The 27,914-nt window shown below is 39.1% G+C and overlaps 1 protein-coding gene across 2 annotated transcripts; it reads left to right on the top strand.

The window, feature by feature from the left end:
- The first annotated feature begins 67 nt into the window (after nucleotides 1-67).
- LOC133521602 (uncharacterized) lies at nucleotides 68-27,861 on the top strand. 2 transcript variants are annotated; one of them, XM_061856654.1, is made up of 6 exons: nucleotides 68-404; nucleotides 18,505-18,584; nucleotides 19,626-19,837; nucleotides 20,241-20,496; nucleotides 25,343-25,563; nucleotides 26,077-27,861. In XM_061856654.1, the coding sequence occupies exons 1-6, from the start codon at nucleotides 266-268 to the stop codon at nucleotides 26,519-26,521; spliced, it is 1,353 nt and encodes a 450-aa protein (XP_061712638.1). In that variant the 5' UTR covers nucleotides 68-265; the 3' UTR covers nucleotides 26,522-27,861. The 2 variants fall into 2 exon arrangements, with proteins under 2 accessions (XP_061712638.1, XP_061712639.1); XM_061856655.1 differs by lacking the exon at nucleotides 68-404 and adding an exon at nucleotides 16,290-16,592.
- Nucleotides 27,862-27,914: the final 53 nt, after the last annotated feature.

Raw genomic sequence — 27,914 nt, 5'->3', positions numbered from 1 at the left:
TTCCTAAGGGCCCCCAAACAATTTTTTATACGGGGCCCCGCCAAGGCACGCTACGCCACTGAGAAGAACATAGGTACGTAAGTTGAATTTAAAGCAAAGTTATCAAACGCTATCATGCCAAATATCGAGCCTTCTTAGCTTTATCAGGAGGATTCACATACGTCACTTTTCTGAAGCCCCCGACCAGGTTTATTATTATAGGGTTCGCCTCTATCTTTTAAAAGCACGTGAGCTACTATGTAATTGCATTGATAACTAGCTTCGTATGTGGTGTATGGTTTGGCGAGACGTTACCCCGCTACCGGCGACGGAGCGTGACGGTGACGGCTATCTGGCCGGCTGCATTTGGACGCGTGCCGCCGCCGGCGACGCCATGTTGAGGATCTTCAGGAATCTCAAGCAAAGTGAGTGTTTCAACATACAAAGTCAACTTGTTAAATTCGACGGCTACATTTGGCCGCGTGACGCCGTCGGTGACGATATTCAGGAATTTCAAAGAAAGTGACTTTTTCTAAAACATACATCATAACTTGTATATATTATATGATGATACAAACACGTGCCGCTAGGCGCCATGTTGGAAATCTTCGCGAATCTCAAGCAAAGTGAGTGTTGCTTTAAACTTTTGAAGCCATTGGACATTGTTAAAGCGTTCGCTGTCTTCAACCTTCACGCTTTCAGGTAAGGTACTGGCATACTTGCACCCGTGATCTCGGAGTGAGCGACATTTTTTATATGAGGTAGGTACCTATATATGGCTTCGAAATGGTTAACGTGGAATATATGTTTGTTAGTGACGCCTCTCTGGTCGGCTGCATTTGGAGTCCGTGATTCTAAGTAAAAATAATTATAATAAATAAATATTATAGGACATTATTACACAAATTGACTAAGTCCCACAATAAGCTCAATAAGGCTTGTGTTGACTGTTGAGGGTACTTAGACAATGATATATATAATTATTTATAAATACTTAAATGCATAGAAAACACCCATGACTCAGGAACAAATATCCATGCTCATCACACGTAAATGCCCTTACCAGGATTTTAAACCCGGGACCATCGGCTTCGTAGGCAGGGTCACTACCCACCAGCGGCGGCGCGTCACAAATATTCGTGGGGAACCCGGAGCTAATTTTGCTTTCCTCTTCTCCATGAACCGATCGTGAAAGTACTCAACCGGCTGAAATTAGACAAGCCGGTGGGAATCGAGTTCTTTGAACGATCCGCCACTGCAGTACCCACTAGGCCAAACCAGTCGTCCAATAAAAAATATTAATAAATAATTATTAAAAAAAAACTAAAAACACTGCGAACTCACATGTCTTAAGCACCATAGACCATAACGGCACTTAAGTCCTTCGTGATAATTTCCACTATTTTGAACATTTTGCAAAAAAATTAAAGCAAAAAAAAATCTGACTATGTAACTATTGTTCTTGCTTACTTTCACGAGAATCGGTTGAGTTGAAATCATTTTTGCTCAAGCTCAAACGGAGTCTTTCGCTAACGCTCGGTCAATGAAAATTCCCAATCTTAACGCAATAATTTGAGGTACATCTTTAGATACGCCCACGCATGTAAATATAGTCAAAAGATTTAATTTCTGACCCATTTCGTCACTGTGACAATAGTATGAGGTCTCTAGCGACTTTCATGTCGTTTGTCATTGTGACCAGGTACGAAATGGGTCACAATTTAAATCTTCTGAGGTACTTTTAACATTTAAAAGGACTCGTTAAAGCACTCCACAGAAACCATATGATTAACAATTCGTCGTAGCGATTGTATCTCATTCTGGAAACCGATAAAACTCGCAAAAAACCGTAATTTAAGGTCAAGAGGCTCCACATTCCCGAGGTGGATAAAAATATTTATTTGCGGCGATTTCAACCGGCAATTAGGGGGGCGGGCTGACCCTTAACCCGCGCGTCAAGGTGACGAGACTTTGGATATTGCATCTCCTTTAATTCTGAGATCACGATTTCTTTCGCAAACGTTGAGCTATGGTTTAAGAATTGGTGTTTCGGTGAGAATTCAGGCTTTTGGCAAAGGATGAAAATGTGTTTTTTGGTTTTTTAGCCGCATGGGTACGGACACATACATACATACATATAGGTAATCACGCCTATTTCCCGAAGGGGTAGGCAGAGACCACGGATTTCCACTTGCTACGATCCTGACATATACCTCTTTCGCTTCCTTCACTTTCATGACATTCCTCATACACGCTCGTCGGTTTAGGGTGCTCTTGACCTGGCCTTTCTTCAGGATTTCCCCGATTTGATCAGAGAAAGTCCGCCGAGGTCTACCCCTTCCAGCTCCCTCTTCTACTTCTCCCTTATACACGGAACTTCCCCCTCCCTCCCTTATGGGTACGGAATATGGCTTTAACTCTAGCGGCCAAGGGACATTTACGTTACTTTTGTTAAATACAAACAATAGTTGCCACTTTCAATCTTAAGAGAATAGTGGATGACCGCTTCTTCATAAGCAACGTCCCCTATTTCACCACACCAAGTGGTAAAGGCCCTCTTGATTGTTTAAAAACCGGACAAGTGCGAGTCGAACTCGCCCACCGAGGGTTCCGTACTTTTCAGTATTTGTTGTTATAGCGGCAACAGAAATACATCATCTGTGAAAATTTCAACTTTCTAGCTATCACGGATCATGAGATACAGCCTGGTGACAGACGGACGGACAGCGGAGTCTTAGTAATAGGGTGGTTTTACCTTTTGGGTACGGAACCCTAAAAACGAATTATCCACATGTGGGGCAAAAGAATCAGATGCAAATTTTGAGTTTTTTTCCTTATGTTAGCTTAGGTGGTAGAATTGACTTTTATGATACATTTTTTATTACATTAATTTGGATTTGATTTGGTTTATTTTTTCGGTATTTCTGGTATTTTCTTCGTGTTGATGTGGTGAAAAAATGTGTGCTTCACTCGGAGGCAAAGTTTGTATAACCCTCGTGCCTTGAATATTAGCACGAGCGGTTAAACAACCACTTTGCCCCTTTGTAAAACAAAATAACTATTTTAGGTACGCAATTTTATGTATTAGGTATAAGTATGTTAACTATAGCTATGCCCCTTATTTATGATTATTATAAAAATTAGGAGCGTAAAATAACTTCCATACAAATTTTCAAAATTTCTTATAATCATGAAAAAAATCGAAAAAAAAACGGTCTTTGACAGCGATTTTGATAGCCCAGACCCAAGTGTTATTTTAAACGTCAAACTTCTATGAAATTATGACGTTTACTTAACACTTGCACCGTCTGGGCTATCAAATTCGCTGCCAACTTAGCTTGGTCAGACTAAGTAGTAAGTACAATAAGTAGTAGTAAGTAAATCGTGACAAAAAATACGGATTTTTTTTACGCAAAATTGCGTAAATTAGGTACTTGCCTTTGTAATTGTAACAGTAGGTAAGTAATGTATTCTAAACATTCACGAATTGGCGAGTTAAACACGCGAAACCCAAAAATGTATGAATTATTGGTCTTTTGCGTTTTTCGTCTGCATCGGAAAGCCGTATCTTCTAAAATATTGATATTATGAATACATACATTATAGTTCTGACTAAATTACAAGTATAGATAGCATAACCCTTTGAAGCTAGCATATTCACTCGTGCGATAATAATTTCTGAGTCGATCAATCTCTCCGAACAATCAGTGTTACGAGCCAACATAAAGTCTAAAGGGTTCGAAGAAACTGACCCTCACAAGAACACGGCCTTCCCACTATACATATATTTCTACTTATTAAAAGTATTAAAACGCTGCATGTTTCGTGTAAATTAATCTCCCAACAAAAGGATCAACACGCACTATCAGATACTAGAGCCGACCCATTCGGCCCTCCGTCGTAGACTTATGAAATATATGGACATTGTTTGAAAATGCGTATGTCTTTGGTGTTTTAACAATTTAGGTTGACCCCGTATGTATATCCAAACTATCTTTGTACATATATGTGTGCTTCAAATCTTGTACATTTTTGAATCACTTCCCGGAAATTCAATTGAAATTTGGAGTGCTTCCGTGACAATACAATAATATGCTAACATGGAGCTGATCTAATGATGCGGTCGGAACTGTCGGAAGGTAGCAAACGGAACTCTTCAATGGAAAAATACAAACACATGAAGTTTGGGTTCATTAGGAGGGGGTCGAGAAGTTTTTGATAATGCATGCAAATAAGAAGTGCAGTCAGCAATAAGTGTGTGACACAAAAAACATTTTTGTGCAGTAACTCGTATCCTAAGGACCTATTACGCTAGCTGACGCGGACGCCCGCCGCGTGCGCACGCACGCGGGTGCTATTTGTAGGTGAAATCCGCCGCACGCGTCCGCTTCAGTAAGCGTTGCTTATACTATTTTTCGTTAACCCGCTCGTCCGCTCCGTGCACCCGCGCCAGCTAGCGGAGGCCCTAATAGTTAACTTTCTTAGTAACAATCAGCGTATTTAGAGCTGTCTCCATAAGAGTTAGATGCATAAGACGACACATAAAAACTTTTGAGTGCGAAGATGGTGCCGGAATCACATATTGAAAGTCCCCTAAGACCCCTCTCCTCTACTACTACCTCTTCACATCACTACTGAAGGCAGCAGTATTTTTTTTATATACTCTTTACCGTCTCCATGTTTATGTATATTGTATTGTATCTTAAGTCATATAAAGTTTTGATTCTGAGGCTAATATTTGAACGCTAATCTCCGTGTATTTATTCGTGAAGATTTCTAAAACGATTTAATTAAGTTAGCCTATATATTTAATTGTAATGTACATTTTATTTTTATGAAACACGGAAATAAAGAAACGAAACACGTCACCCCAAAGTTACGCGTTGATGTCTTTTCTGTCAGTGTTTACAAGGCGTCTCGTCATTGGTCAAAGAAATGTCAATTTCATCTATCTGGCAGCATTTTTTTACCCTGGAAGCGTCCTGACTATCTATTTGTGATGGTTGTTGATAGGTTGACACCGAAAAAAATAAACTTAGTAGAATACCCAGTCCATACTTACAGGTCGCTGCCCCGCCCACTGTCGGCGAGCGCGTGCGCGTGTATCGTAATTGCATCTTACGAGAAATGAAGCGTGTGACCGTTGTCCAGTAAGAAACGCACCAGTCTAAGATTCTCCTTAGGCAGTGTCGTACCTGAGCGAATAACTCGCGAACGCGAAGCGGCGCGGGTGAATTCAATCTTTTGATACCTATGGAAGTGTCCTACGTGGGCGATCTCCGAATGCCGTTGGGCCGCCGCGCCGCGTCGCATTCGCGAGTCATCGCCCACGTAAGCCGCGCTGTAACAAATGCACCAGTCTAAGATATCCTCTTTACAGACGCAACAGTCGACTTGGTCAAACCTGGCGTATAGATAACGAACTGGTCACGTGCCCCCATAGTAGATTGTTAACCGAGGGATGACAGGCACCCATTTCTGTCGAAGTGGACTTGGAGCTCGAATGCAGCGAGAGCGCCAATAGTCCGAGAATGAAATGGTGCCTTTCACTCGAGTTAAACACTCTACTTTTCATTTCGAATTCGAGGAAAGTAATACATGTGCATTTAAAAAACACGGCTAAGTTAAACTTCACTTTGTTATCTTGAGGGTACTTTCAATTAACAGTTTAGATAAAAATGTCGTTGTTCATGGAAGTTCATTATTAGAATGGAAATTGTACAACAAATCCATTTAAAACCAAAATTTTAATTGCTCATCGTAAAAAAGAGAAAAAAAACGTACTTAGAAATTACAGTGCTCTAGAGCAGAAACGTATCATTTCTTGCACACTTTTCCGAACAACAACGAATCTCTTTCAAAGAAAGAGAAATGAAAAATAAATTTAGGTTCCTATACCTCTCGGGTCCAATAATGATCCCTATGACACGGGCTAGGCGTTGTGGGCTTGGGTAACGACCGGTAGCAAAGAGCTGGCCAACTACAACAGCAAAGGTCGTCCCACGATTGACCTCCCCATATCGGTGGGGAGCGACCCGCCACAGCCGTCGCAGCCGAAAGGCGGACGCGGCCTCTCATACCTCCCTTCAGGGGGGTATCGAACGAGCAAGGCAAATTTCAAAACCGTTATCGTGTACTTGGCGCAAAACCTTTTAATTTCGGTTTTGCTCGAAAAACCGTTATTTTTAATTTTTTTTTTAATACAAATAAATTTATATTTATATATTATGTTATAGTCTTTACATTAAAATTGACTATAAACTAAACACAAGTAAAAGTAAACAAAAAGAAAGACACAAATACAAAAATTAATCAAATCACCCGTCCCGAGCCCTCCCAGACGCAAAGGTGCCCATCACGCTCGCCGCGTTGCCACGCTGAATCGCGATAGACAGCCTCTGCATCAGGAATGACCCGGAACGAGGGTCATGACCCCTCTCCCTCAACCGCCGCCCCAATTCGCCCAAGAAAATTTTGGCCTCGGCACACCAACACCCGGACGTCTCTACCGCTAACGGGACAAACATATATCTCGACAGCAGCGCCGAGTACTTATCGCGCTTTCGGAGTGCCGCAAATTCAGCCGCCGCTCCTACCGTCCGGACAGTCCGGCCAATGTGCGAGGCGGCAAAAGTGCTGACACAAGTGGCATCCCAGAGAAGACACTTACCCCTTTCCCATGGTACAAGAGTCAGCCCGTCAGGTCTTTTGCCATCGGACCGGCTCAGTCCTGGAGGCTCCATCAAGCACGGTACATTTGCTGACAAAAGTGCTCTCCTTACAATATCATTTAGGGCATGGTGCCGTGGAAACCTCCCCACACCCCGACAACAACTCAACGCATGGTGACCATTACTCTCAACCATAGTGTCGCAGATGCATATGTGAGGTTCGCAAACATCGCAGCCCAGGCGAAGAGCGACAGCGACAGAGCATTGAGTTGTTGTCGAGAAAGGTACCCACATGTGGAGAGGGAAGTGCATGTAACCATGCCCATATTTTTAAACTGGTTTTTATGAGAACAATTCTTGTCAAATTAACCGGTTTAGAGCAATGAAAACCGGTTTCTTCCTATGTCTATGTTTTACGTGGCACACCACCAGGCCGGCCGGCTGTTTGGTCACTCGTTGAACAACCGTTTTTTTTAGGTTACAATAAAGTTTTTAAATGTTCGCGTTCTTATAAAAGTTCTGAAGAAAACCGAAATAAACCGGTATTTTATAAACCGCGCCTACGCGGATGTAGGATCCTACATCCGATATCGGATCGGACAATGTGAAAACGCTCTTAATTTGTAATTTGAAACTACACGAATTTCCGTTATGAAGTAAATCTACCTTATAGTTTTAAAGTTCTATTCGAATTATGAATCATTTTTTTCCGACTCGATAACGCGTCCGTCAGTCCGTGGGACTCAAGGCCAAATGTGATAAAGATTAGCAAATATATATATATTTTTTTTATATTACCCTAGGAATATGGACGGCAGGGTCACTACTACTAATACTACACATGTATTTGACATTATAACTCAATTTAACATACCTTTTTTTTAGGTTACAATAAAGTTCTTAAATGTTCGCGTTCTTATAAAAGTTCTGAAGAAAACTGAAATAAACCGGTATTTTATAAACCGCGCCTACGCGGATGTAGGATCCTACATCGGATATCGGATCGGACAATGTGAAAACGCTCTTAATTTGTAATTTGAAACTACACGAATTTCCGTTATGAAGTAAATCTACCTTATAGTTTTAAAGTTCTATTCGAATTATGAATCATTTTTTCCGACTCGATAACGCGTCCGTCAGTCCGTGGGACTCAAGGCCGAATGTGATAAAGATTAGCAAATATAATTTTTTTTTATATTACCCTAGGACTAGGGCCGGCAGGGTCACTACTACTAATACTACACATGTATTTGACATTATAACTCAATTTAACATACCTTCACATCACAGTATCAATTTGGACATTAACCACTTTTGCTAGTTTTGCTGTTCCACTCAACGTTACCATAAGTGCAGGGTCCGCGTCGAATCTACTGATGTCCGTCATTACCTATTCGATACGACACACGGTCTACTGACATATTACTTTCATTTGTTTACATTAATACGGTCATCTTCGGATAACTTTTGAAAACACAAGTTTGCAACAACTCTACATAAACTTTAAAGCCCGCGTGCTGGTACGCAGTCACCGTAATCTATGGACGCCTGCAACTCCCGAGGTGTTACATGCACTTTGCCGACTTTTATAACCCTGTACACTCCTTTTTTTGAAGAACCCCATACCGTAGACCCTCAGTAAAACTTCGGCAGGTACCTCATTCCACAGCCGAAGCGTCCGTGGGCAGTCCGTAGGAGGTAATTCCTCTTAAACCACGCAGAGCACAATTCAACCATTAGGCTCTAGGGTGTGAGGATGAACACCCTGCCGACGGCAAGCGGTGGAAATACATATATTTTAAAACTAAAAATAATATAATATCTCCTTTTGTAAAGTTGTTGTTTAGAGAACGGTAGATACTTTTGATGCGTAATCATAAATTTGCTAGGTAATCATAAGTTCCTGACTGAGTGGGTAGATATCATACTTAATCATGATAATTATTCCAGTAATAATGTTATTAGTCTTATATCGTGAGATGGACCCACAGTTTCCATTTTACAAGCTTGCCAATGTTATGGCACTATAACGTCATAACGTCGTAGGTGAACAACTGTGCAGAAAATGTCAGTAATTACAATGAATGCCTATGATGGGTGTTACGCAATCCAGGTGATGATCCATATATTAGCGCGAGCAATTATTATAATTCAACCCTGTCTCTATAAGTACACATATTCCGAGAACTTTTAAGTTCGGGTCATTCTAGGCTCTTCAAAACTAGAATCGATGGTAGGCAATTGGCTATAATTAAAAATGTCACGTATATTATTTGCTTTACATTATAAATAAATAAATATAAATAAGTATTACCTATGTTTGTACTTTGGCATGGCACCCTTGGCAGTAAAAATGTATGACCCCGCCATACTTGACGGGCGACTTACTGTTGACGTGCTTTCAGTAAGTTATTGGTCACGACAATTTATGCCGTGGAACTCGGATAATTATAGAGTGGAGGCTACATTTTCGATTTTAGATTTTATAGACGCATTTCTTAATATTTCGGCTTTTTCAAAATTGCGGGCACACCAGCAAACTATCAGCAACCGATGGAGGTTCAGACCATTGAATTACGATTGATTGACGGGTCTTACGGGCACTACACTGTGCACATGTTCGTTGATGCGCGTGTTCGCTCGGCATTATATAAAAGGGCCTTTCTTTACTTTTGAAATCTTTGGTTCAGACAGAAAAATTTAACTTTATAAAATGCGCCAGGTCGCATCGGGAACGACCCGGCATCAGCAGAGAACGTGTTCGTGCATGTGGATACATCGGCCGGGATCGTAATGCGGCAATTTCGCCTTTTCGCCGATTGCTGCGTGCCGTGCCGGGCTGTAGCGTCGGCAAAAACGGCCATGTCCTAATATCCGAACTTAAATAAACTATATTTATCTTAGGTAACTGATTGTCCTGCAACATTTCATGCATATTGGATACAGATCTCTTGAACTGGATCTTGCATATAAAACAAGATTTGTCTAATATATATAATAATGTTTTGCAATGTCCAAGTAAAGTCCTGAATAAGCTACTTGCCACTTATCTGACGAATAAAGTCATCGTTGGCGTTTCACAATCTTCCAATAAGCTTAACTGGTAGATAAAGTGCTAAGTTTTGGAGGAAGTTTTATCTGACAGTTAATTTATTTGGACATGGTGAAACAGGCCCTAAAAAAAGTTAATATATCTATAGTTCGTGTCATCCACGATGACGCGTAGATTTTTCAAATCTAAGCTTTAATGATATGACATAACGAATCAAGGCACGCGTCTTCGTGAATGACACTATCTACATTACCCCAATTGACCCTAATATATCGCTTCGCTCGGTTGGCTGATCTGAAAAACATAGTTGGGTAAATATATTTATGAATTCATGTGTCTGCTGTTACCGAATGCCAAGAAAGAATTCCTGAAGGAACAATAAAAACACACAATAGTGTGTTATTTAAGTAGTGTCTACATTTAAATTATGAGGTTTGCCTACTTGTCCGACCAGAGAAAGTTAGAAATTCGCTCGCAACGCTTTCCTTGCCGATTTTTCACACGCGTAAACCGCTGAGATGTAGATAGGCGTTGAGCGCTACAAATTGTGCTCGCCACAATGTAATGTAATGTGATTGTAAGTAGGCGTGACCGTGTGCGAAAGAAGCAATGATGGTGTGTTTATGCTGATTTTAGTAAAATCTTACACCTAGTAGATATTCTCAGAGTTCTTACGATATATCTACATTGCATATATTCAAAAAACGAATGTGTAGGTTTCCAAAGGGTCGCCATCGGCAATGCTCATTTGACACCTATAGAGTTTGAGGCGTCCATTGGCTATGGTAACCGCTTGCCATCAGGCGGGGAGTATGCTTATTTGTCACTGATGTCGTATAGACGTATATAAATAGGCCCATAGTCTTAAAAAATAGGAAAACATGTTTTGTTTTGTAACATTGCCGGATGGTAAGCCGGAGACACCTGTTTTTTCTGATACGTGGGCCATTTTACTTAAAATTGTAGGTACTACACTTTTTATCAAATTTGGGATTTTTGACCGAAGCGTTAGCAAAGGTCTCCGTTTTAACTCGAGTATTTTGCTTTCGTACGTCCGGATATTGTCCTCTACAGGTCGCAATTCTTACCGACTCTCGTGAAATTCTTACCGATTCTATGATTAAATATCACGGACGTAGATGACGCGGACGCGGATGATATATCACGGACCTTCATGTTTAATTGTTTTGTCGGAAATTGGCATAAAGGACTTAAACGCCAATATTGTCTATGGCGCTAAAGATCATTGTGCGTTCAATATCATAACGACACATCGAACTAGGTATTTTCACTTTTACATTTTTTAAGCTTAATGCGAGGTACAGCTCACAGAGCCACTAGTTTATATCATTTGTACTCAATCACGAGGTCTAACGATCCTGATAGAAGAAAACAAGTGTTTCAAGATTTTATTCCATTCCGGTGCTCATTTTCATCATAGACTTTCTATGAGTAGGGTAACGGAATGGAAGAAACGAAAAGTGTATGGGAATTTTGGGACACTTTTTTTCTCCGTTTCAACTTGGACAAAAAAATGCATTCGTATGTTCTCCTCTGCAGGTTACGTTTCTCAACCGATTCTCGTAAAATTTTGTGAACAGGTTCAATAGATGATTTTTTTGTCGGTTCAGGTTTTGGTATTTTTTTTAAATGGCGGAAATTTTTTTATATTTTCTAATTTATATCCCTAATATTTCAAACTTTAAGTCCCCATTCCATCAATCGGGTAAAAATCCTTGTTCCAAGTTGTGTGCTGTCGGTCTGTGCGGACGCAGGTTCCCACGCAATTATCAGTTGCCTGAACTACCCTTAATTTCAGCTCTTATTTAGCTGCCTTTACTTGTAAACACTCGTGGCTATTATGTGCTTCTATTTTGTGTAATTGTGGTGTAAGTTTAGTTTTGAGTTGTGATTTGTGATAGTTTCCGCAATAGTTCACGAATTAGGTGCCTTTATGTTTTAAATGAACTTAATTTGAAGGCGAAGATGGTTTTAGATTGTTTAAGTTTTTATAAGGAGCATTCCACGGACTTCTCGTCGTTCGGCGTTCCCCTACAAATGCATTTTACGTATTTCGTGCAACCTGGTGGCTTTTTTGCCAACTTTTGAGGTCTATTATAGTTTCAGAGCATTTTATTGAGCGCAAAGAAAAATATACTCTTTTTTGTACAAATCTTAAGTAAATTGCGTTTATAACTTAGTACGGGACAACGGCAGGCATTCATGGAACTGCAAAGTCAAAAATTGTAAACCACGGATATGACCCGGTTGGAATTCAACCCTTATGGGTCCTGCAACCTTAAATTCATTAGGTATAGCATTTCCAATGTCAATTCAGGTCGTATTGCGCAGCCTACGCAGTCAGTCAAGTCAGTGTGATAAATAACTATGCCATCTCTAGTATCTATACATATATAAAACGAAGTCCCCCGCCGCGTCTGTCTGCCTGTATGTATGTATGTTCGCGATAAACTCAAAAAGTACTGAACGGCATTCACCTGTCAGTAGAGTGATTCTTGAGAAAGGTTTAGGTGTATAATTTGTTAAGGTTTTGTGTACCCAGGCAAAGCCGGGGCGGGCCGCTAGTTCGAAACAAAATAAAAATACGTATGATTTTTTTTACCCTTCCTATCTACACTTATATCAATTATTTTATAAATTCATCGTTTGCCCTCGTCATGATGTATCTCGATAAAGCTTCCCACATAAAACTTAATGCTATGTGTTTCCAATTCATTGGGGCGTGTCTTCTCCAATAGTAGGTGGACCAACATAATAGCTATCCGATAATCATCTGCCTAATAATAAGTTTACACTAATTGATGTTCAAAGTTCAAATCCCGGTCGATGGAGAATTTCTAGAAACGGGCAAAATACTAAAGTTATTCATGCCTGCGGGCAAGATAAGTAAATCTTGCTAAGAGCATATTTAAATGCTATTTTTTTATATCTATCTACTTTCTGCAAAAAAGATGGCGAGATGTCAATCTATCTACAGGTTAGAGATCGAAAATATTAGCTATGTTTCTACTAACAACAATATGATTAGTAACATAAAATAATTATTCAATTAAAACTACTTTAAACATTTTTTAAATGAAGAATTTCCGTCCAAAGAGAGGTCCAATCGCTTTAACCAAGTGAGTTATCGAAGCTTGCTCGATAAAATACATCTGAAAATGTAGGTTAAATGTCGTGGACAGATTATTAGTGTCGGTCTAAAGTTGAGGTCGTATAGGTACTAAAATCGGTCATACGTGCTCAGCGCGGCAGCTAAAGGCTTTACATTGGAGTCTTTCGACTCCCTCCCGCAGTGAGCATGTTAACATTCTTCCCGCAACTCACGCCGCAGATCGTCACCACAATCGCTCTATTAACACCAAATATTTCGGATATTTCGGCCGCAGGGGTGTCACGAGGCTTCGATGCGTGCACGCACGTTTTCGACTTACCCTTCCAAAACGACTTAAAACATCCAAAAATCGAAGGCATACATACCCTTTTCAAACGTGAAGTAATTCGTAGCTTTACTTTAATAAAGGTTTTATGTGCCTTAAAGATTCAACGGTCTATACGCTTTTTCTCTCCGTGTGTGTTTGGGTCGTGTCCGGAATTCCTGTGGATTGGTCACATTCCCCTCATAGCGATATGCTCGTGCGTCCCCTAAACGATTGTCTTCGATTTTCACGCACCATAAGTCATGACGATACGAATACGAGCGCAAAAAATGGGGATAAGTTTCGATTCGAGTGTGTATGTTATAACAATTTTTCAATTGTAATTGGACTTTTACATAAAAGTATTTTTTACAATCGTGACTCCAAGTGGGCTCTTAAAGTCACGTAGTTAGGTAAACAATGCGGATCTATTAAAAATGTAAGTCCCGCGCAAGACAGAAGTGTAGAAACATTTTCAGACGCATATAGGCGCGTTGATGTCGATTGTTCTATAGGTACAGTTCATAAGTTGTATTTGAATATATTTGTATAGGTATTATATCATTTATATCAATATCAGAATATAATTATTATAGACGTCAAAAATACCGACACTTGGTAAAAAATAATTTATGTTCGCAGAACACACATAAGCACATCTCGTACGTGCATAAGCAATACGCAAGTCACACTGCGTGTGCATAATTGCGGTCCGACAATGATGTGCTAATTTAATATTTAGAGAGAGGGTTATATCGTGTAGCTGTTATCTAATCTGCCTAAACATATGATTGAATATGTACAAGTAATAATTCAGTAAAAAGTAGCGGGGATAACCACTCACTTTTCACTTTTAAATGTAAAACTCCTAGTTAAACGTTACGTTACGACTGAGTTTTACGGTAGTTTGCGTCACATTACCGTGAAAAATACGAACGTTAAAACTTAATAAAGTTGACCATAAGTGACTAAAGTGAACATAAGTGACCACAAGCTCTAAGTGTTGATTTGCCGACAAATGTGTCTGAAGACTATTAAGTATTTGTTCTGCGGTGAGAGATTATGTTATATATGTTTACCTAGCACAGTTGTTGAGACTTGAGAGATGATTTGTCTGTGTCTGGATATGTGTGGCGATAAGATTGCCTTGTCTGCACAAGATTAAAGATTAAGAGAAGTCAACCAAATCCTATTACAGTTGTTATATAAAGTTAGCTTTCGCAAAATTCTTAATTTTTGTGCGCGACGCAGTGAATCTAAAAGACAACTGCCGATTGGAGTTAATCGAACTGTATCTTTCTAAACATCATTTCAATTAAATATCACGAGTGTCATTTCAAAAGAAACTGATCAATTTGTGATACAATCCATCAAGTATACCAAAAAACACGAACCTATGTAACACACTTCACACTACAAAACCATGTACGTAATACCTACCCTTTTGAAAGTCATGAGACTTATGAGCAAGCAGTTGCTCAATGCGGTTTTTTGTAAAAAATTCAACAAATTGGAAGCCTGATAAACTAATAACAGCTTAACGAAAAACCAACACAGGTGCTATTTATACAATTTAAAGCGTGAGAGTGCTAAAACAATTCGTTTAGACAGACACTGTGCTAGACATTAACACCTGGCAATTACTTACAACGTGACGGTTCCTTTACGATTTCACACGATGGGCTACAGCTACAAATTACAATGGGACTTAAATGGGATCGATAAGAAAATTGCGTAAGACGATGTCTTGATTAGGGACTCTGGGCACTTAAGTGCCGTGAAAATGCTCATATATTTCTGGCAGACTGTTCGGTTCGTGTATTTGCATCTTTTCAATGAATTGTTGGGTTGAGAAGTACCTGCATTTACGTAAGTGGTTAAGATATATTTTTTAATAAAAACGAGGAAGTGTTCATGCTTTGATAGGTAGGTATCTAATTTGATAAAATACCGTAAAGGTAGCTGAGTTGTTAAAGCGCAACTCACTCATTAGAAGCAAATTGGTAAGTATACTATAACTACACCTTATAAAACAAAGCCCCTCGCCGCGTCTGTATGTTCGCGATAAACTCAAAAAAAAAAAAACATGCAGATTTTCATGCAGTTTTCACCTATCGATAGAGTGATTCTTGGGGAAGTTTTACGTGTATAATTTGTTGAGGTTCTACCCATGCGAAGCCGGTGCAGGTTGCTAAGTATTGTATAATTCTGCTATTTGCGCCCCTATTTTAGTTTAGCTAGCAGTACGTTTCAATTCTACTCATCATCGTTTAGTACCACTCATTCTTGTTCTGTTGGCATATAAAACTGACTATTAGGTACTTAAGCTAGTCTCCTTAGAGTGAGTTTTATGTTTTTTTTTAAATGTAAAAATAGAAGCAGCAATCGAGTTTACAAATTGATCCTCAATTTGATCTCATTTTGACATCGCTCGCACTGAATATGTACTTTAGAGCTCAACTCAAACTGATCCATGTGAAAGGGAATACTCGTACTTGTAGAATTCATTGTTTTGCTATTTAAAACTCGTCTAGTTTGCCATAAGTGTAGCGTGCCTTACCGATAATAAATTACTCGGGCATGGTAATGAATTAATGGAGGCAGACCCGAGGTTGGCCAAGCGAGCCCTGGGGCTACAGTTTGGTCAGGGTCATTAACCGGTTTACTACAGTAGTTCACAAATATCTGAACAAAGCAACTTAGGGAGATAGGGAGCAATCAAATTATTTACTAAATAACCCATGAACGTGACCTTCAAATATCAGCAAGTTTAGCAACATTGTGAGCGCAATGTTTTCACTTTTTAACGGACTTCAAAAAAGGAGGAGGCTATCGTTTCGACCGTATTGTTTTGAATGTTTGTTACGCCAGAACTACGCAATTTTTGACCGATTTGGAAAATAATTTTTTTGTTTAAATATATATAGTCCCTAATAGTTGGTCCCGTCTTTGTCAAAACCCAGTTCTGATGATGAGAGTCATGAGAAATCCAGTATTTTACTTTCCTCTTATTCGAAATGAAAAGTAGAATGTTTAACTCGGGTGAAAGGCACCATTTCAGTATCGGACAATTGACGCTCTCACTGCGTTCTATAATCATTTGTACAAAGTTCCAATTTTAATATGTTGAGTACTAATAATAAGTAGGTCAAGTATGTGGTCACTTCCATACAACGAACAAAATAGAACTTGTTCAGCATATTGGCAGTTTCGGAAGCCATATTTCGGAGCAACTGTCCATTGTATCATCAGCCCCATAACCCAGGGCCAGTCGAGCGCGCGCCGCAGTCGCCGGCGGAAGGCTTGTGCGCGCACGCATGTTGTAAGAACTTTGAGTTTACGTGTTTCGCGGGTGTATGTTTTTATTTGTTTGTTGCATAATATCGGAGCAACTGTCGTTGTATTATCAGCCCCATAACCCAGGGCCAGTCCAGAACGCGCCGCAGTCGGAAGGTTTGTGGCTTTGTGCGCATACGCATGTTATAGTGTCAGTTTGTTTACAAGTTTCGCGGGTGTATGTTTTTATTTGTTTGTTGCCATATTCCGGGGGAACTGTTGTTGTATCATCAGCCCTTTAACCCAGGGCCAGTGGAGAGCGCGCCGCAGTCGCCGGCGGAAGTTTTGTGCGCGCGTACCTACGCATGTTAGAGTGTCAGTTAGTATAGTTCACAGGTTTTGCGGTAGTATTTTTTATTTGTTTGTTGCCATATTTAGGAGCAACTGTTGTTGTATTATCAGCCCCATAACCCAGGGCCAATTGGGAACGCGCCGCAGTCGCCGGCGGAAGGTTTGTGCGCGTACGCATGTTGTAGTGTTAGTTAGTTTACAAGTTTCGCAGGCGTATGTTTTTATTTGTTTGATGCCATATTTAGGAGCAACTGTCGTATCATCAGCCCCATAACCCAACCCAGGGCCAGTCGAGAACGCGCCGCAGTCGCCGGCGGAAGGCTTGTGCGCGTACGCAATTACGCATGTTTAGGAACTTAGCGTTTGGTTTACGAGTTTCGCGGATGATTGGTGTTAGTTGTATTGATTTGTTTTTAAGGCCCCGTAGGTTTGTGTTCTTCTCTCACTCACACTGATCGTAAGCGTGAGCGAGATGGATGTGTTTATGAATTTTAATTTGTTGTTAGATTTAAAAAGAAAAAAGTAATCACAGAGTTCCCTCAAAAATAAAATTGCGCATTTTTTAGAAGCAATTTTCATATTTTTAGCTTGTGTGCATAAATTGATAAAAAAATTTAAAGTGCGTTTTAGATATTTTTGATTTCTTTCAATCGTGCGAAAGTCAATAAAACAGGATTCGAATCGCTGAAGTCCCTAGAAAAAATCCTTAAGATAGCTAATGAAATTTTTGGCAACTGAGTTATCTTAAAAAGCAGTACGATTTTTTTCAAAAAATCGGCTCTCAAACCTACGGCACCTTAATTGGTATACCTTTATAGTTAGTTATTGTCATGTTTGGAAATTGTTGCTTTGTTTTGAAAGTGTGCTTATTTATTATTACAAGCTTTTATTTAACTTGCAATGTTTGTTTGTACTGAAACATTGATCTGAAATATGTAAGTTGGATGACAAATTGACCATGCAATATTATGGTACACAGGAGGTGGTCATAGGAACATTCAGAACTCTGTGATAAAACAACGCAACCTAATTGTGTTTGACTTTGTTTGAATGAGTATTAATTGCCTGATGAAGGAAAATTACACTCAGCAATAAAAGCTTGCATTTTTTTGACAAAAACTTATTTGTAGTGATGTTTTATAAATATATTTTTTTAAACTTCTCCTATGCGAAAAGACCCAAATTTACGTATATTTGTAGGGTACTAACTATTTTGCAAATAAAATAATAGTAAATAAATATTTTAAAGATAATCTATCCGACCATCATAACACAAAATCTATCTATAAAACAAAAGCGATTCTAATTTGTCCGAAAAAATTATAACACTGATCGACCAAACTATAAAAAAGAAACGTAATATTTAGGATAATTTTGGCATAGGCGATTTAATACTAATTTAAACATTATGAACTGTTTTATAAACTTGACTATAGGCTACATTTTTAACCGACTTTGCTTACTGCAAATAAGTTACTTAAAACGTTCTGTCTGTTTTCTGTAGGAATATTTCGATTCACGCAGAAAGAAGTTGAGAACTCGATGAAATTGAATAAATTTGAACTTAAAATAGAATTACATGAGGTTTTAATTTCTTCTTTTATCTCATGAGTATTAACTTCTTGCCGCTGGATTTTTTTTATATCAATAGACTAAACTATTAATAATTAATATACGTTGGTGTAAACGCGCGGCCCTTAGACAAGTTAACTGAACATGTAAAAATGTGCCGTTACAGAAATTCTGTTCAAAGAGCTGCCACCGCCTTATCGGGAGAACGAGGATGTGCCCGACGATTCACAGGAAATATATGAGCCAGTAAGTATTGTTCTTCTTCTTCTTCACGTGAACCTGGGGTCCGCTTAGCAAGTAATCCCAACATTTGGCGTAGGCACTAGTTTTTACAAAAGCAACTGCCATCTGACCTTCCAACCCAGAGGATAAACTAGGCCTTGTTGGGATTAATCCGGTTTCGTCACGATATTTTCCTTCACCGAAAAGCGACAGGTAAATATCAAAAGATATTTCGTACATAAGTTCCGAAAAACTCAGCCGGCGTTTGAACCCGCGACCTCCGGATTGCAAGTCGCACGCTCTTACCGCTAGGCCACCAGCGCCAGTAAGTATTGTTATCTATACAAAAATATAAACCGAATTAATGTCAAATACCTACTAAGAAAAAGTGACCAGCGCTTCCAATGCCTGGGCATGGGCTGGAGTCGAACCAGCGTCCTCTGCTATCGTGGCAGGTGCCCGAGCCCCTCGGCTACCCGGGGCACTGGACGACGCTGGATCTATTCCAGCCCCTGAGCACTGGAGGCCTTGGTACCTTTTTCTTAGTATAAGTATGACATTTATTTCGGTTTATAATTTATATAGCAGCGTTTCTACTTGAAATAAACAGTCTTGTACCTATACAAAAATAGTCAAAGTTTAAAAACTACGGATTTTCTTTAATTTTATTTATTTTTATTTAAACATTATTGCTCAAAATATTTACAACATAACTTACCTACAAATGGCGGACTTAATCTTTTGTATTCTTAATGTTATGTATTGTTTGCTGTTGGCGGGATTAGGATTTTTCAATGTTTTGTTTAGGTAAAAGTCGTGTTTTGAAACCCTTGCAACGCACAAGATTCCACTGTTTGAACACACGTTCACGATGACGCGCCGAGAATGATAGATAGGCGTGGCTTTCAAAGGTTTAAAAGTCTCGGCGATCAAAGAATTCAATCATTATACTCCGATCGAAACGATGCAAATGATTTGTTATTTACCGAGCGAGCGCGAAGCATCTCCGTTGCAGCTTGAGCAGAAATGCTTTCTCGATTGCATTAAATCAGGATTTTTTTACAGAGCCCCATCCCACCATGCGAAGTCCTGGACCTGCTAGCCAACTGCAAAATCGCCCACTCCGACGTCGAGTACGCAGAGATCCAGGAACAACCGGAACAGGAGATGGGTCTGTGGCACTCCACGCCGCTGGCACATCGGCACAGGTCCAAGATATCGCTCACGTGGGTGCTGAAGGAAAATGCGGAAAATACGAAACCTCAGAACGAAGTCAGGTAAGCCTTGCATTCATTTAATGAACATTACAGACGTCAACGATAATTACATGTGATTTATATTACACTGCCGACTACTGAGGTGCAACAAATTGAATCGATCGATCAAATGCCGCAATGAATCGAAAATCGCATGCGGTGCAGCACAGACTGTGTGAAGACTCAAAATTTGACACGAACCGAAATACTCACGGTCCTTCGAAAACGAATAGTTTATTCATATTATAATCGGATTATTGGATTTGTGGTTGCTGAATTAAATCTTACTGGGGCCCGAGACATTTGACATTTAGCGTAGGTAGTTTAGATTCTGTGATTGTTATATGTGTGATTACTTAATGACTAAAAATTGTTTTGTTTGTACACTACAACTTAAAAACAATATTCCCTCTATTATTTCTAGATACCAGCGTCAATTCGAAGACCGTTTCAAAACCACAAAGCTAAGAGAGACCAGAGTCGTTGGTCGAAACGAGTACTACCACAACCTTCGGTTCCGCAGTGCTTGCGAGGAATTCGTCAGTCAAGACACGCTGTCTGACGAGACTAGTACTGAGGAGTATGTCAGGAGGAAACACAGGCATAGGCACCGGAGAAAGAAGAGGAACCAGGAGCGGTTCGGATACGATATCAGGGATTTGGACAGTTTCCTGAGTGAGGTAAGTATGTCGACTATAATCACTATGATGTAGTGATTAGAAAGAATATTTGCGTTTGGCTATAATCGGTTAGTTAACTTAGGACATGCTGTGTTCTGACTCACTAACGAAGAAAGAAGTGGAATGATTTTTACAACTTCTTTAGTGGGATGTGTTGCATAAAATAATGTTAATGTGTCTAAATTATACATTACAACCATGATGGCTGTAGTACAGCACCTACATAGGTACATTTTAGGGTTCCGTAGCCAAATGGCAAAAAACTGAACCCTTATAGATTCGTCATGTCCGTCTGTCTGTCCGTTTATGTCACAGCCACTTTTTTCTCCGAAAATATAAGAGCTATACTGTTCAAACTTGGTAAGTAGATGTATTCTATGAACCACATTATGATTTTCACACAAAAATAGAAAAAAAAAACTATAAATTTTTGGACTTCCCCATAGTTAGAACCGAAACTCAAAAAATCTTTTTTTATCAAACCCATACGTGTGGGGTATCTATGGATAGGTCTTCAAAAATGATATTGAGGTTTCTAATATCATTTTTTTCTAAACTGAATAGGTTGCGCGAGAGACACTTCCAAAGTGATAAAATGTGTCCCCCCCCCCCCCCCCCCTAACTGCTAAAATAACAGAATCATAAAACTAAAAAAAATATATGATATACATTACCATGCAAACTTCCACCGAAAATTGGTTTGAACGAGATCTAGTAAGTAGTTTTTTTTTAATACGTCATAAAATTATTATTTTTTTTTTTCATCAAACCCATACGTGTGGGGTATCTATGGATAGAACTTCAAAAATGATATTGAGGTTTCTAATATTTTTTTTTCTAAACTGAATAGTTTGCGCGAGAGACACTTCCTAAGTGGTAAAATGTGTCCCCCCCCCCCTGTAACTTCTAAAATAACAGAATGATAAAACTAAAAAAAAATATATGATATACATTACCATGCAAACTTCCACCGAAATTGGTTTGAATTAGATCTAGTAAGTAGTTTTTTTTTAATACGTCATAAATGGTACGGTACCCTTCATGGGCGAGTCCGACTCGCACTTGGCCGCTTTTTTAAGTTGTTGTTTCGTATCACAAATGTAAACAAGACTATAAAAGTAACGTGTGTCAGTAAAGCGTTTTTGTAACGGATCTGAATCAATTCATTTTCCCGATTTTTTTGCGATAACAGGCAAAGTTATGTAAAGGCTTGAGACAATTTGTGCTTGCCAAATAAAGTAATGTAGAGCAATTTCTCTCCTTAAGGTCACTAACAAATTTCGATGTACAGTTTTAACGTTGATATCAAAATTACCAAATACAGAATTCGATTAAGTATTATCTTTAAAAAATGCACCGGCAAAAACGTTTTGTAGCTCGTAAATGGAACCATGTAGATAAAAAGGGTTGAATAAAAGAACGGTTTCAATTTGCGCGGAAAGCAATTCATCTTTCAGTTTCGACACGACGGGATCTCGACAAAAGAATTTTAAACTCTGCAATCTCGATCATTATTCATATCTGGGATATTATGATATAATAGTAGGTATGTTCAGCTTTGTTTGAGGTAAAAGTCGTAGAAGGGTAGTATAAGCGGAGGTTGATAGGCTGTTTTGGGATTATAAAAGGTCTTGTAGGTGCTTTTTGTGCCTTACGGTCCAAGCGATGTTATTACAGCAACTTACAAAGCGCAAACGAGTCGAACCAGACTGTTTTCCAATCCATAATATGTAGATATGATATCGTAAATGTTATGGTAACTTTTTTTAGGTAATTTTTTTGAATATTTGGTGAAAAGTTTGATAATGCCTAGAAATCCCTGCCCTTAAGCCCTGAAGGTTGACATAGGTTACCTACATTTACGAATATTCTTCTACATGTCTTACTCCAACATTAAAAAAAAGCCCTTAGAGGTGTTTTCATTTAAAATGGCACTTACAAAATCTTAGGACGGCGGGCAGGATCATGACTAGTCGTACAGTCACGTCTGAAAATATCGATACGGACAAAGTGCCGAAAATATGTACACACGACCTTATTGTCCGTATATTAAGGTAGTGTATACATAATTTTTGGCACTTGGGCCGTATCGATATTTTCAGACGTGACTGTACTTGGTAAACAGATCAATGCATGTTAGTACTTACCAGATACGAAATTTCTGTATCTTCATTTGCCTTGATTCAAAAAAGGCCATAGAAGTGAGAGAAGTTCACGGCAGGGCTCCTGGTTCGCTTGACCGTTCGACTCTGGCGCTCGGTAAGTACCTAACTGGAACACATGCCAAACATAAACTCGATCGCCGTTCTCGAATCTCGAAATTGGCGCAAAATTGGACAAGGCATAAATTGCACGTCATTTACAACATTCGAGATACTTTCCGGACGTTTAATGAAGAGTTTCGAGCCGCTTATCCGCATTTTGCTTTTGATATTAAATCTGTGGATAATAATCCTTATGACAGTGGGTTTCGTGTTGTTTCGCCGCTCGCATGCAACGATTACACAGTCAAACAATGGAAGGCGAAACAGTATTTTATCAAGTGATTCCAATGATATGAAGAGACATCCGCAGGATTCCGACGGTAAAATAAAAACGATGTCCTGACTATCCTAAATCTCTACTTTCTACTGAACTGTCTAAAATAACGTTTTTTGTAAACCAAACATTGACTGTCTTGGACTCCGATGTAGAAAAAAGTCGACACTCTTTTGTAATTCTTATGAGGTCATATCAAACGAGATATGGCGTACAAGTAGCTGAACCAAACAGTATACCTAACAGTTCAGGATCGTACCCTACTTGGCCCCATTAGGTAGGCCATTGTTTTAAACTTCAGAAATCCGATTAAGTCAGTTTAGTAAATATTAACTAATAAAACCTAAAAGCGACGACCGGTTTGGCCTAGTGGGTAGTGACCCTGCCTACGAAGCTGATGGTCCCGGGTTCAAATCCTGGTAAGGGCATTTATTCGTGTGATGAACATGGATATTTGTCCCTGACTCATGGGTGTTTTCTATGTATTTAAGTATTTATAAATATTTATATATTATATATATCGTTGTCTAAGTACCCTCAACACAAGCCTTATTGAGCTTACTGTGGGACTTAGTCAATTTGTGTAATAATGTAATAAAAAAAAAAACCTTATTTTTCATCTATTGGATCTACCTATATGCGCGGAATTATTTGCAGGGCATCACAGGAATTTAAAAAATCAGCAAGGCCAAAAAAGAGCTTGCAGTTTTAGTCAAGATCTAAATAATCATTCATTGATTCCATATTTGTAATTGTATTTTGTTATTTTTATTGATTGTAAAAAATTTACATGTAAAATTGCCTTGTGGCCTATTTGCTGAATAAATGTTTGTTTGAATGTCAAGTCTAGAGTTGGAAATCTCGCAAATTAAAATACTGACAAAAATAATTTCACTACGCCTGCACTGCGATTATCTCAAGTAGAAAGGGCCATTCATCAATGCGGTTTATTTAAAATAACGATATATCTGCGGGGTTAAATGTCACGGTGTTAATTGCCTTCCATGATGCCATATGTCGCGGTAAAAAAATGTACGCGACCTGTACATTCATTTGTCTGGCCATGATTGCGCGAGTTCACATGAGTCGAATTCTTAGGTTATCTGGTGTAAAGTGGTCCATATATCCTTTCTTCTTCTTCCAAGTCTTATCCCATTGGGTCGGCTCTCTACAGGCAGGGACGTCACTCTTGGGTTGTCTCAGATTATAATTTTACTTGGTCATCAGCAAGATTCTTTTAGACAAGCTGCATCTATGTTGTCTAGTCATGGAATTTTCCAGACGCAAGCCGTGGCTCTGGGGGCTCTGTGCATTAATGGCGACGACGGGCCTTCGAAAGCCAGCTTCGAGCAGTTGGGCTGAGCTGGAGCGAGACGGTGTTACCTACCTACTGATATTCCCCAATAAAATAGTATGAAACTATGAAGGGCCACTAGACAAAACTCCTAAAGCATCTCTTTTGCTGCTTTAGCGCTTAAAAACGACAACAACAATAAGACTATGCGTAATAGGATAGCGGTTTTATACTGGTTTGAGTGGTTTGCTCGACTGATGGACTCGGCTCGGCATTGCGAGCGATTGAAATTACTCTTCTGACCTCAGTTGATGAGATTTTTAAATGATTAACATTAAATTTGCTACTTTTTAATCTCATTACTTAAAGTGCGGTTGAGCTCGCTGTTATTTAATAGGCAATTAGGCATACATATTATGATGAATAGTTGAAACTGTTTAAACAACAACTACCTAACCCAAAATCGTAAAATTTCCTAATCAAAGAAAAACACCTTACCCAACGTAAATAAGCTACGTAGTGCCACAGAGAAGTTAAGTTTTCGAAAAACGAAATGGGTTTTTGTCTATGGATAGGATTACTTAAGTAAGCTAAGAGTGCTCACTTCATACATACATAGACAAAAACCCATTTCGTTTTTCGAAAACTTCATTGAAATAAGATAACAAGTATTAACTTTTAAACGAGTTTTATATTTATTAATAATACGTTTTACCATATCTTTCATACAACTTATTACCTATTTATTAAGTAAGGAAACTGATGTATACAGAGAGCAAGCACTCTAAACTTACTTATTTCTTAACTTACTTTTCTCTTCTATTAAATTCTGCCCTCAGTTAGTAAGTTAGTGCTTCTGGGCATTTTCCGCAAGTCCACCATTTGTGCCTATTTCGCGTGAAACGAGGTAGCGTACTCTAACCACTCCAGCTGTTCCACAAAGCCTAGCATAAATTCTGCCCTTCTCCAATAACAATATTTCATTACCTAAAATCAGCTATCAATTCTTTTCAGGCGTCAATAGACCATCCAGGCAACATTCCAGTAGTGATCGCATATCCAACAACGCTGTACCAAACTCAGAAAGACCTGCAAAGAGAGCTAACGCTTCCGCTCGGTACCGTGGTCAACGCGGTGTTTAAAAACAAGCAGTGGCTGTACGTGCAAACTCCACACGGTGATGAGGGATATGTCATGTACAGCGCGTGTCTGCCACTCGGGATACTGCCTAATAGGTATTTTTACTTCAACCATATATGTATACTAACAGTCCGTTTTATAAAGCGATTACCCCGGTACACACCAACGCTGTTTAACTTGAACCCTAAGTCGTAAGACGCACTACTGAATATTGTATATTACGTGATTTTATTCAAGTGGTTACGCCTTGCAATCCGGATCCGCAATATCCGGCTCCGGATCCGGATTTTCAGATCCGTCGTGCAAACCCTGCCAGTGGTAAACTCACGACGACCTGTCTGGCCCAGTGGGTAGTGCCCTGCCTATGAAGCAGATGGTCCCGGGTCCAAATCCTGGTATTCGTGTGCTAAGCACAGATATTTATCTCGAGTCATAGGTGTTTTCTATGTATTTAAGTATTTACAAATATGTTTATATTACCTATATATATCGTTGTCTATTAAGTGCCCACAACACAAGCCTTATTGAGCTTACTGTAGGACTTAGTCAATTTGTGTAATAATGTTCTATATCTATAACATTTATCCGATTCTTCATTCTTCATCCAGGACATCCCAAAAGAAGATGCCATGTTGGGAAAGCAGCACAGACATCTACCCTCGTCCTTGCGGCAACCTAACAGATAATGAAAAAGAACAGCTTCGCACCCGCACGCGTTCCGAAACACGTTACAAACCGCGCAAGCAGCGCTGCGCGGAAAAGGACTTTGACTCCTTATACTTAAGAACCAAATCCGTCTGCTCCAATATAGACAACATAGAAAAAAAGTCTACCATAGACAAAAGAAAAATAAAAAGACAGACGTTGTTAGTAGTGAATAGTGATTATAAAGGAAGTGTGTTGAATAAAACGTTGACAGTGAGAGAGGGAGATGTGGTGGTGTTGGTGGAAAGGGGAGAGACTGATGTGGATGCGGACTGGTTCTATGTGAGGAAAAGAGATGGCAGTCAGGGCTTTATACCGGCTGTTATAGCTGGTCATGGGTATATTTAAATAATTGTATTCTTAAGTAATTCAAAGGTGTTAAAATAGTCATGTGAAAGTGAAGCCTTCTTTAAACTGATCTGAAGGCCCAAGTCATGTTATCATAATGTTTACTCACTTCTGACTATAAATAGGTCCTTAGGTCAATGTGGTGAAAACCGTATGTAAGGGAAGACTTGTCTTCAAGACCTTTCGTCGGTATAAGTTCTTAGTGGGGGGAAACTGCAGCGTTCGGGCGTTCTCGACTCCGTTCGGCTTCACGTTGCTACGAGCAATTATTAGGGTTGGCAAAACTTGACGTCCTTGTGCGTGCACAACCACAGATAAGATAATTACTTGAATTTTCACAACCCTACATGGCCGAAAGGGATAGTGCCATACATTAGAAAGGGACAACATGATTCGTCCCTGAATCGCTGTTAAACTTCGGTTTGGTAGGAAGTTTCCTTTCTGTACAGTAGTACTATTACTCATTCTGGGTTAGAACAGGAGTGAGGCTCTTTCTTTCTGACTGTGTCTGAGCAACTTACGTATACAATACGAGTTTTTGCCCTGGGCGGGTCTTCTCCACACTGACCTTACCTAATTATTCTGTCTCTTCTGGTCTGGCCTAGTGACCCTGCTTATGAAGCCCATTGGTCCTGGGTTCGAATCCCGGTAAGGGCATTTATTTGTGTGATAGAAGATATTTTGTTCCTGAGTCATGGATGTTTTCTATGTATTTAAGAAGTATTTGTATGTTATAGTCTGTTTTGTTAGCATTAGAAAGAAGGTAAGCGATTTTGATGTGTATTTTTATTGAAAAATAAGTCACGGCAAATATGTAAGAATTATAAATCGTATACAAAAATAAATAAATCCAGTAAATTATAAATCCTACTTGAATAAATGACTTTTTAATTTTTTTACTTTACTTTACTTTATACGATAATTTACATTATTTTGCTATCATATGTAACAGTTTCTGATTTTTAAAAAGCGTTTTTCAATAAAAAGACTTGTCAAGATTAGTTTACCTTTTTTCTAATGCAAAAAATAAAAACTTGTCTGAGTAGCCACAACACTATGCTTCTTGGCTTACCTTGGGACTTAATCAATTTGTGTAAGAATGTCCCTATAATATTTATTTATTTATTTATAATTATGTGTTGCCTTAGAATCGTGAAAGCCAATATTTTGTATTGTAATCAGTTGTAAAACATTTCTTATTGGTAACATTTAATAATTGAGACAATAGTCATCAATTTTATCATTTTGGCTCCTAATTTAATTAAACGACGTTGAAGTAATAGTTACAGAATTCAATTTTGAGGTTTTGCCGCCCAGATATTGAGTTGGTTGAAGAATAATTTTGCAACGGGCATATTACTAATTAATAAGTTATTTGCATTTATGATTAATA

Source organism: Cydia pomonella, chromosome 9, assembly GCF_033807575.1.
Source record: "Cydia pomonella isolate Wapato2018A chromosome 9, ilCydPomo1, whole genome shotgun sequence".
NCBI classification, from domain to species: domain Eukaryota; kingdom Metazoa; phylum Arthropoda; class Insecta; order Lepidoptera; family Tortricidae; genus Cydia; species Cydia pomonella.
Note: the sequence above shows the minus strand (reverse complement) of the source record. Positions and strands in the feature narration are given on the sequence as shown.

Coding starts and splice junctions, on each gene's coding strand:
- LOC133521602 (XM_061856654.1), top strand. CDS start 266: ATGTGGTGTATGGTTTGGCGAGACGTTACCCCGCTACCGGCGACGGAG. Junction 18,585..19,625: donor CACAGGAAATATATGAGCCA/GTAAGTATTGTT, acceptor ATTTTTTTACAG/AGCCCCATCCCACCATGCGA. Junction 20,497..25,342: donor TGGACAGTTTCCTGAGTGAG/GTAAGTATGTCG, acceptor AATTCTTTTCAG/GCGTCAATAGACCATCCAGG.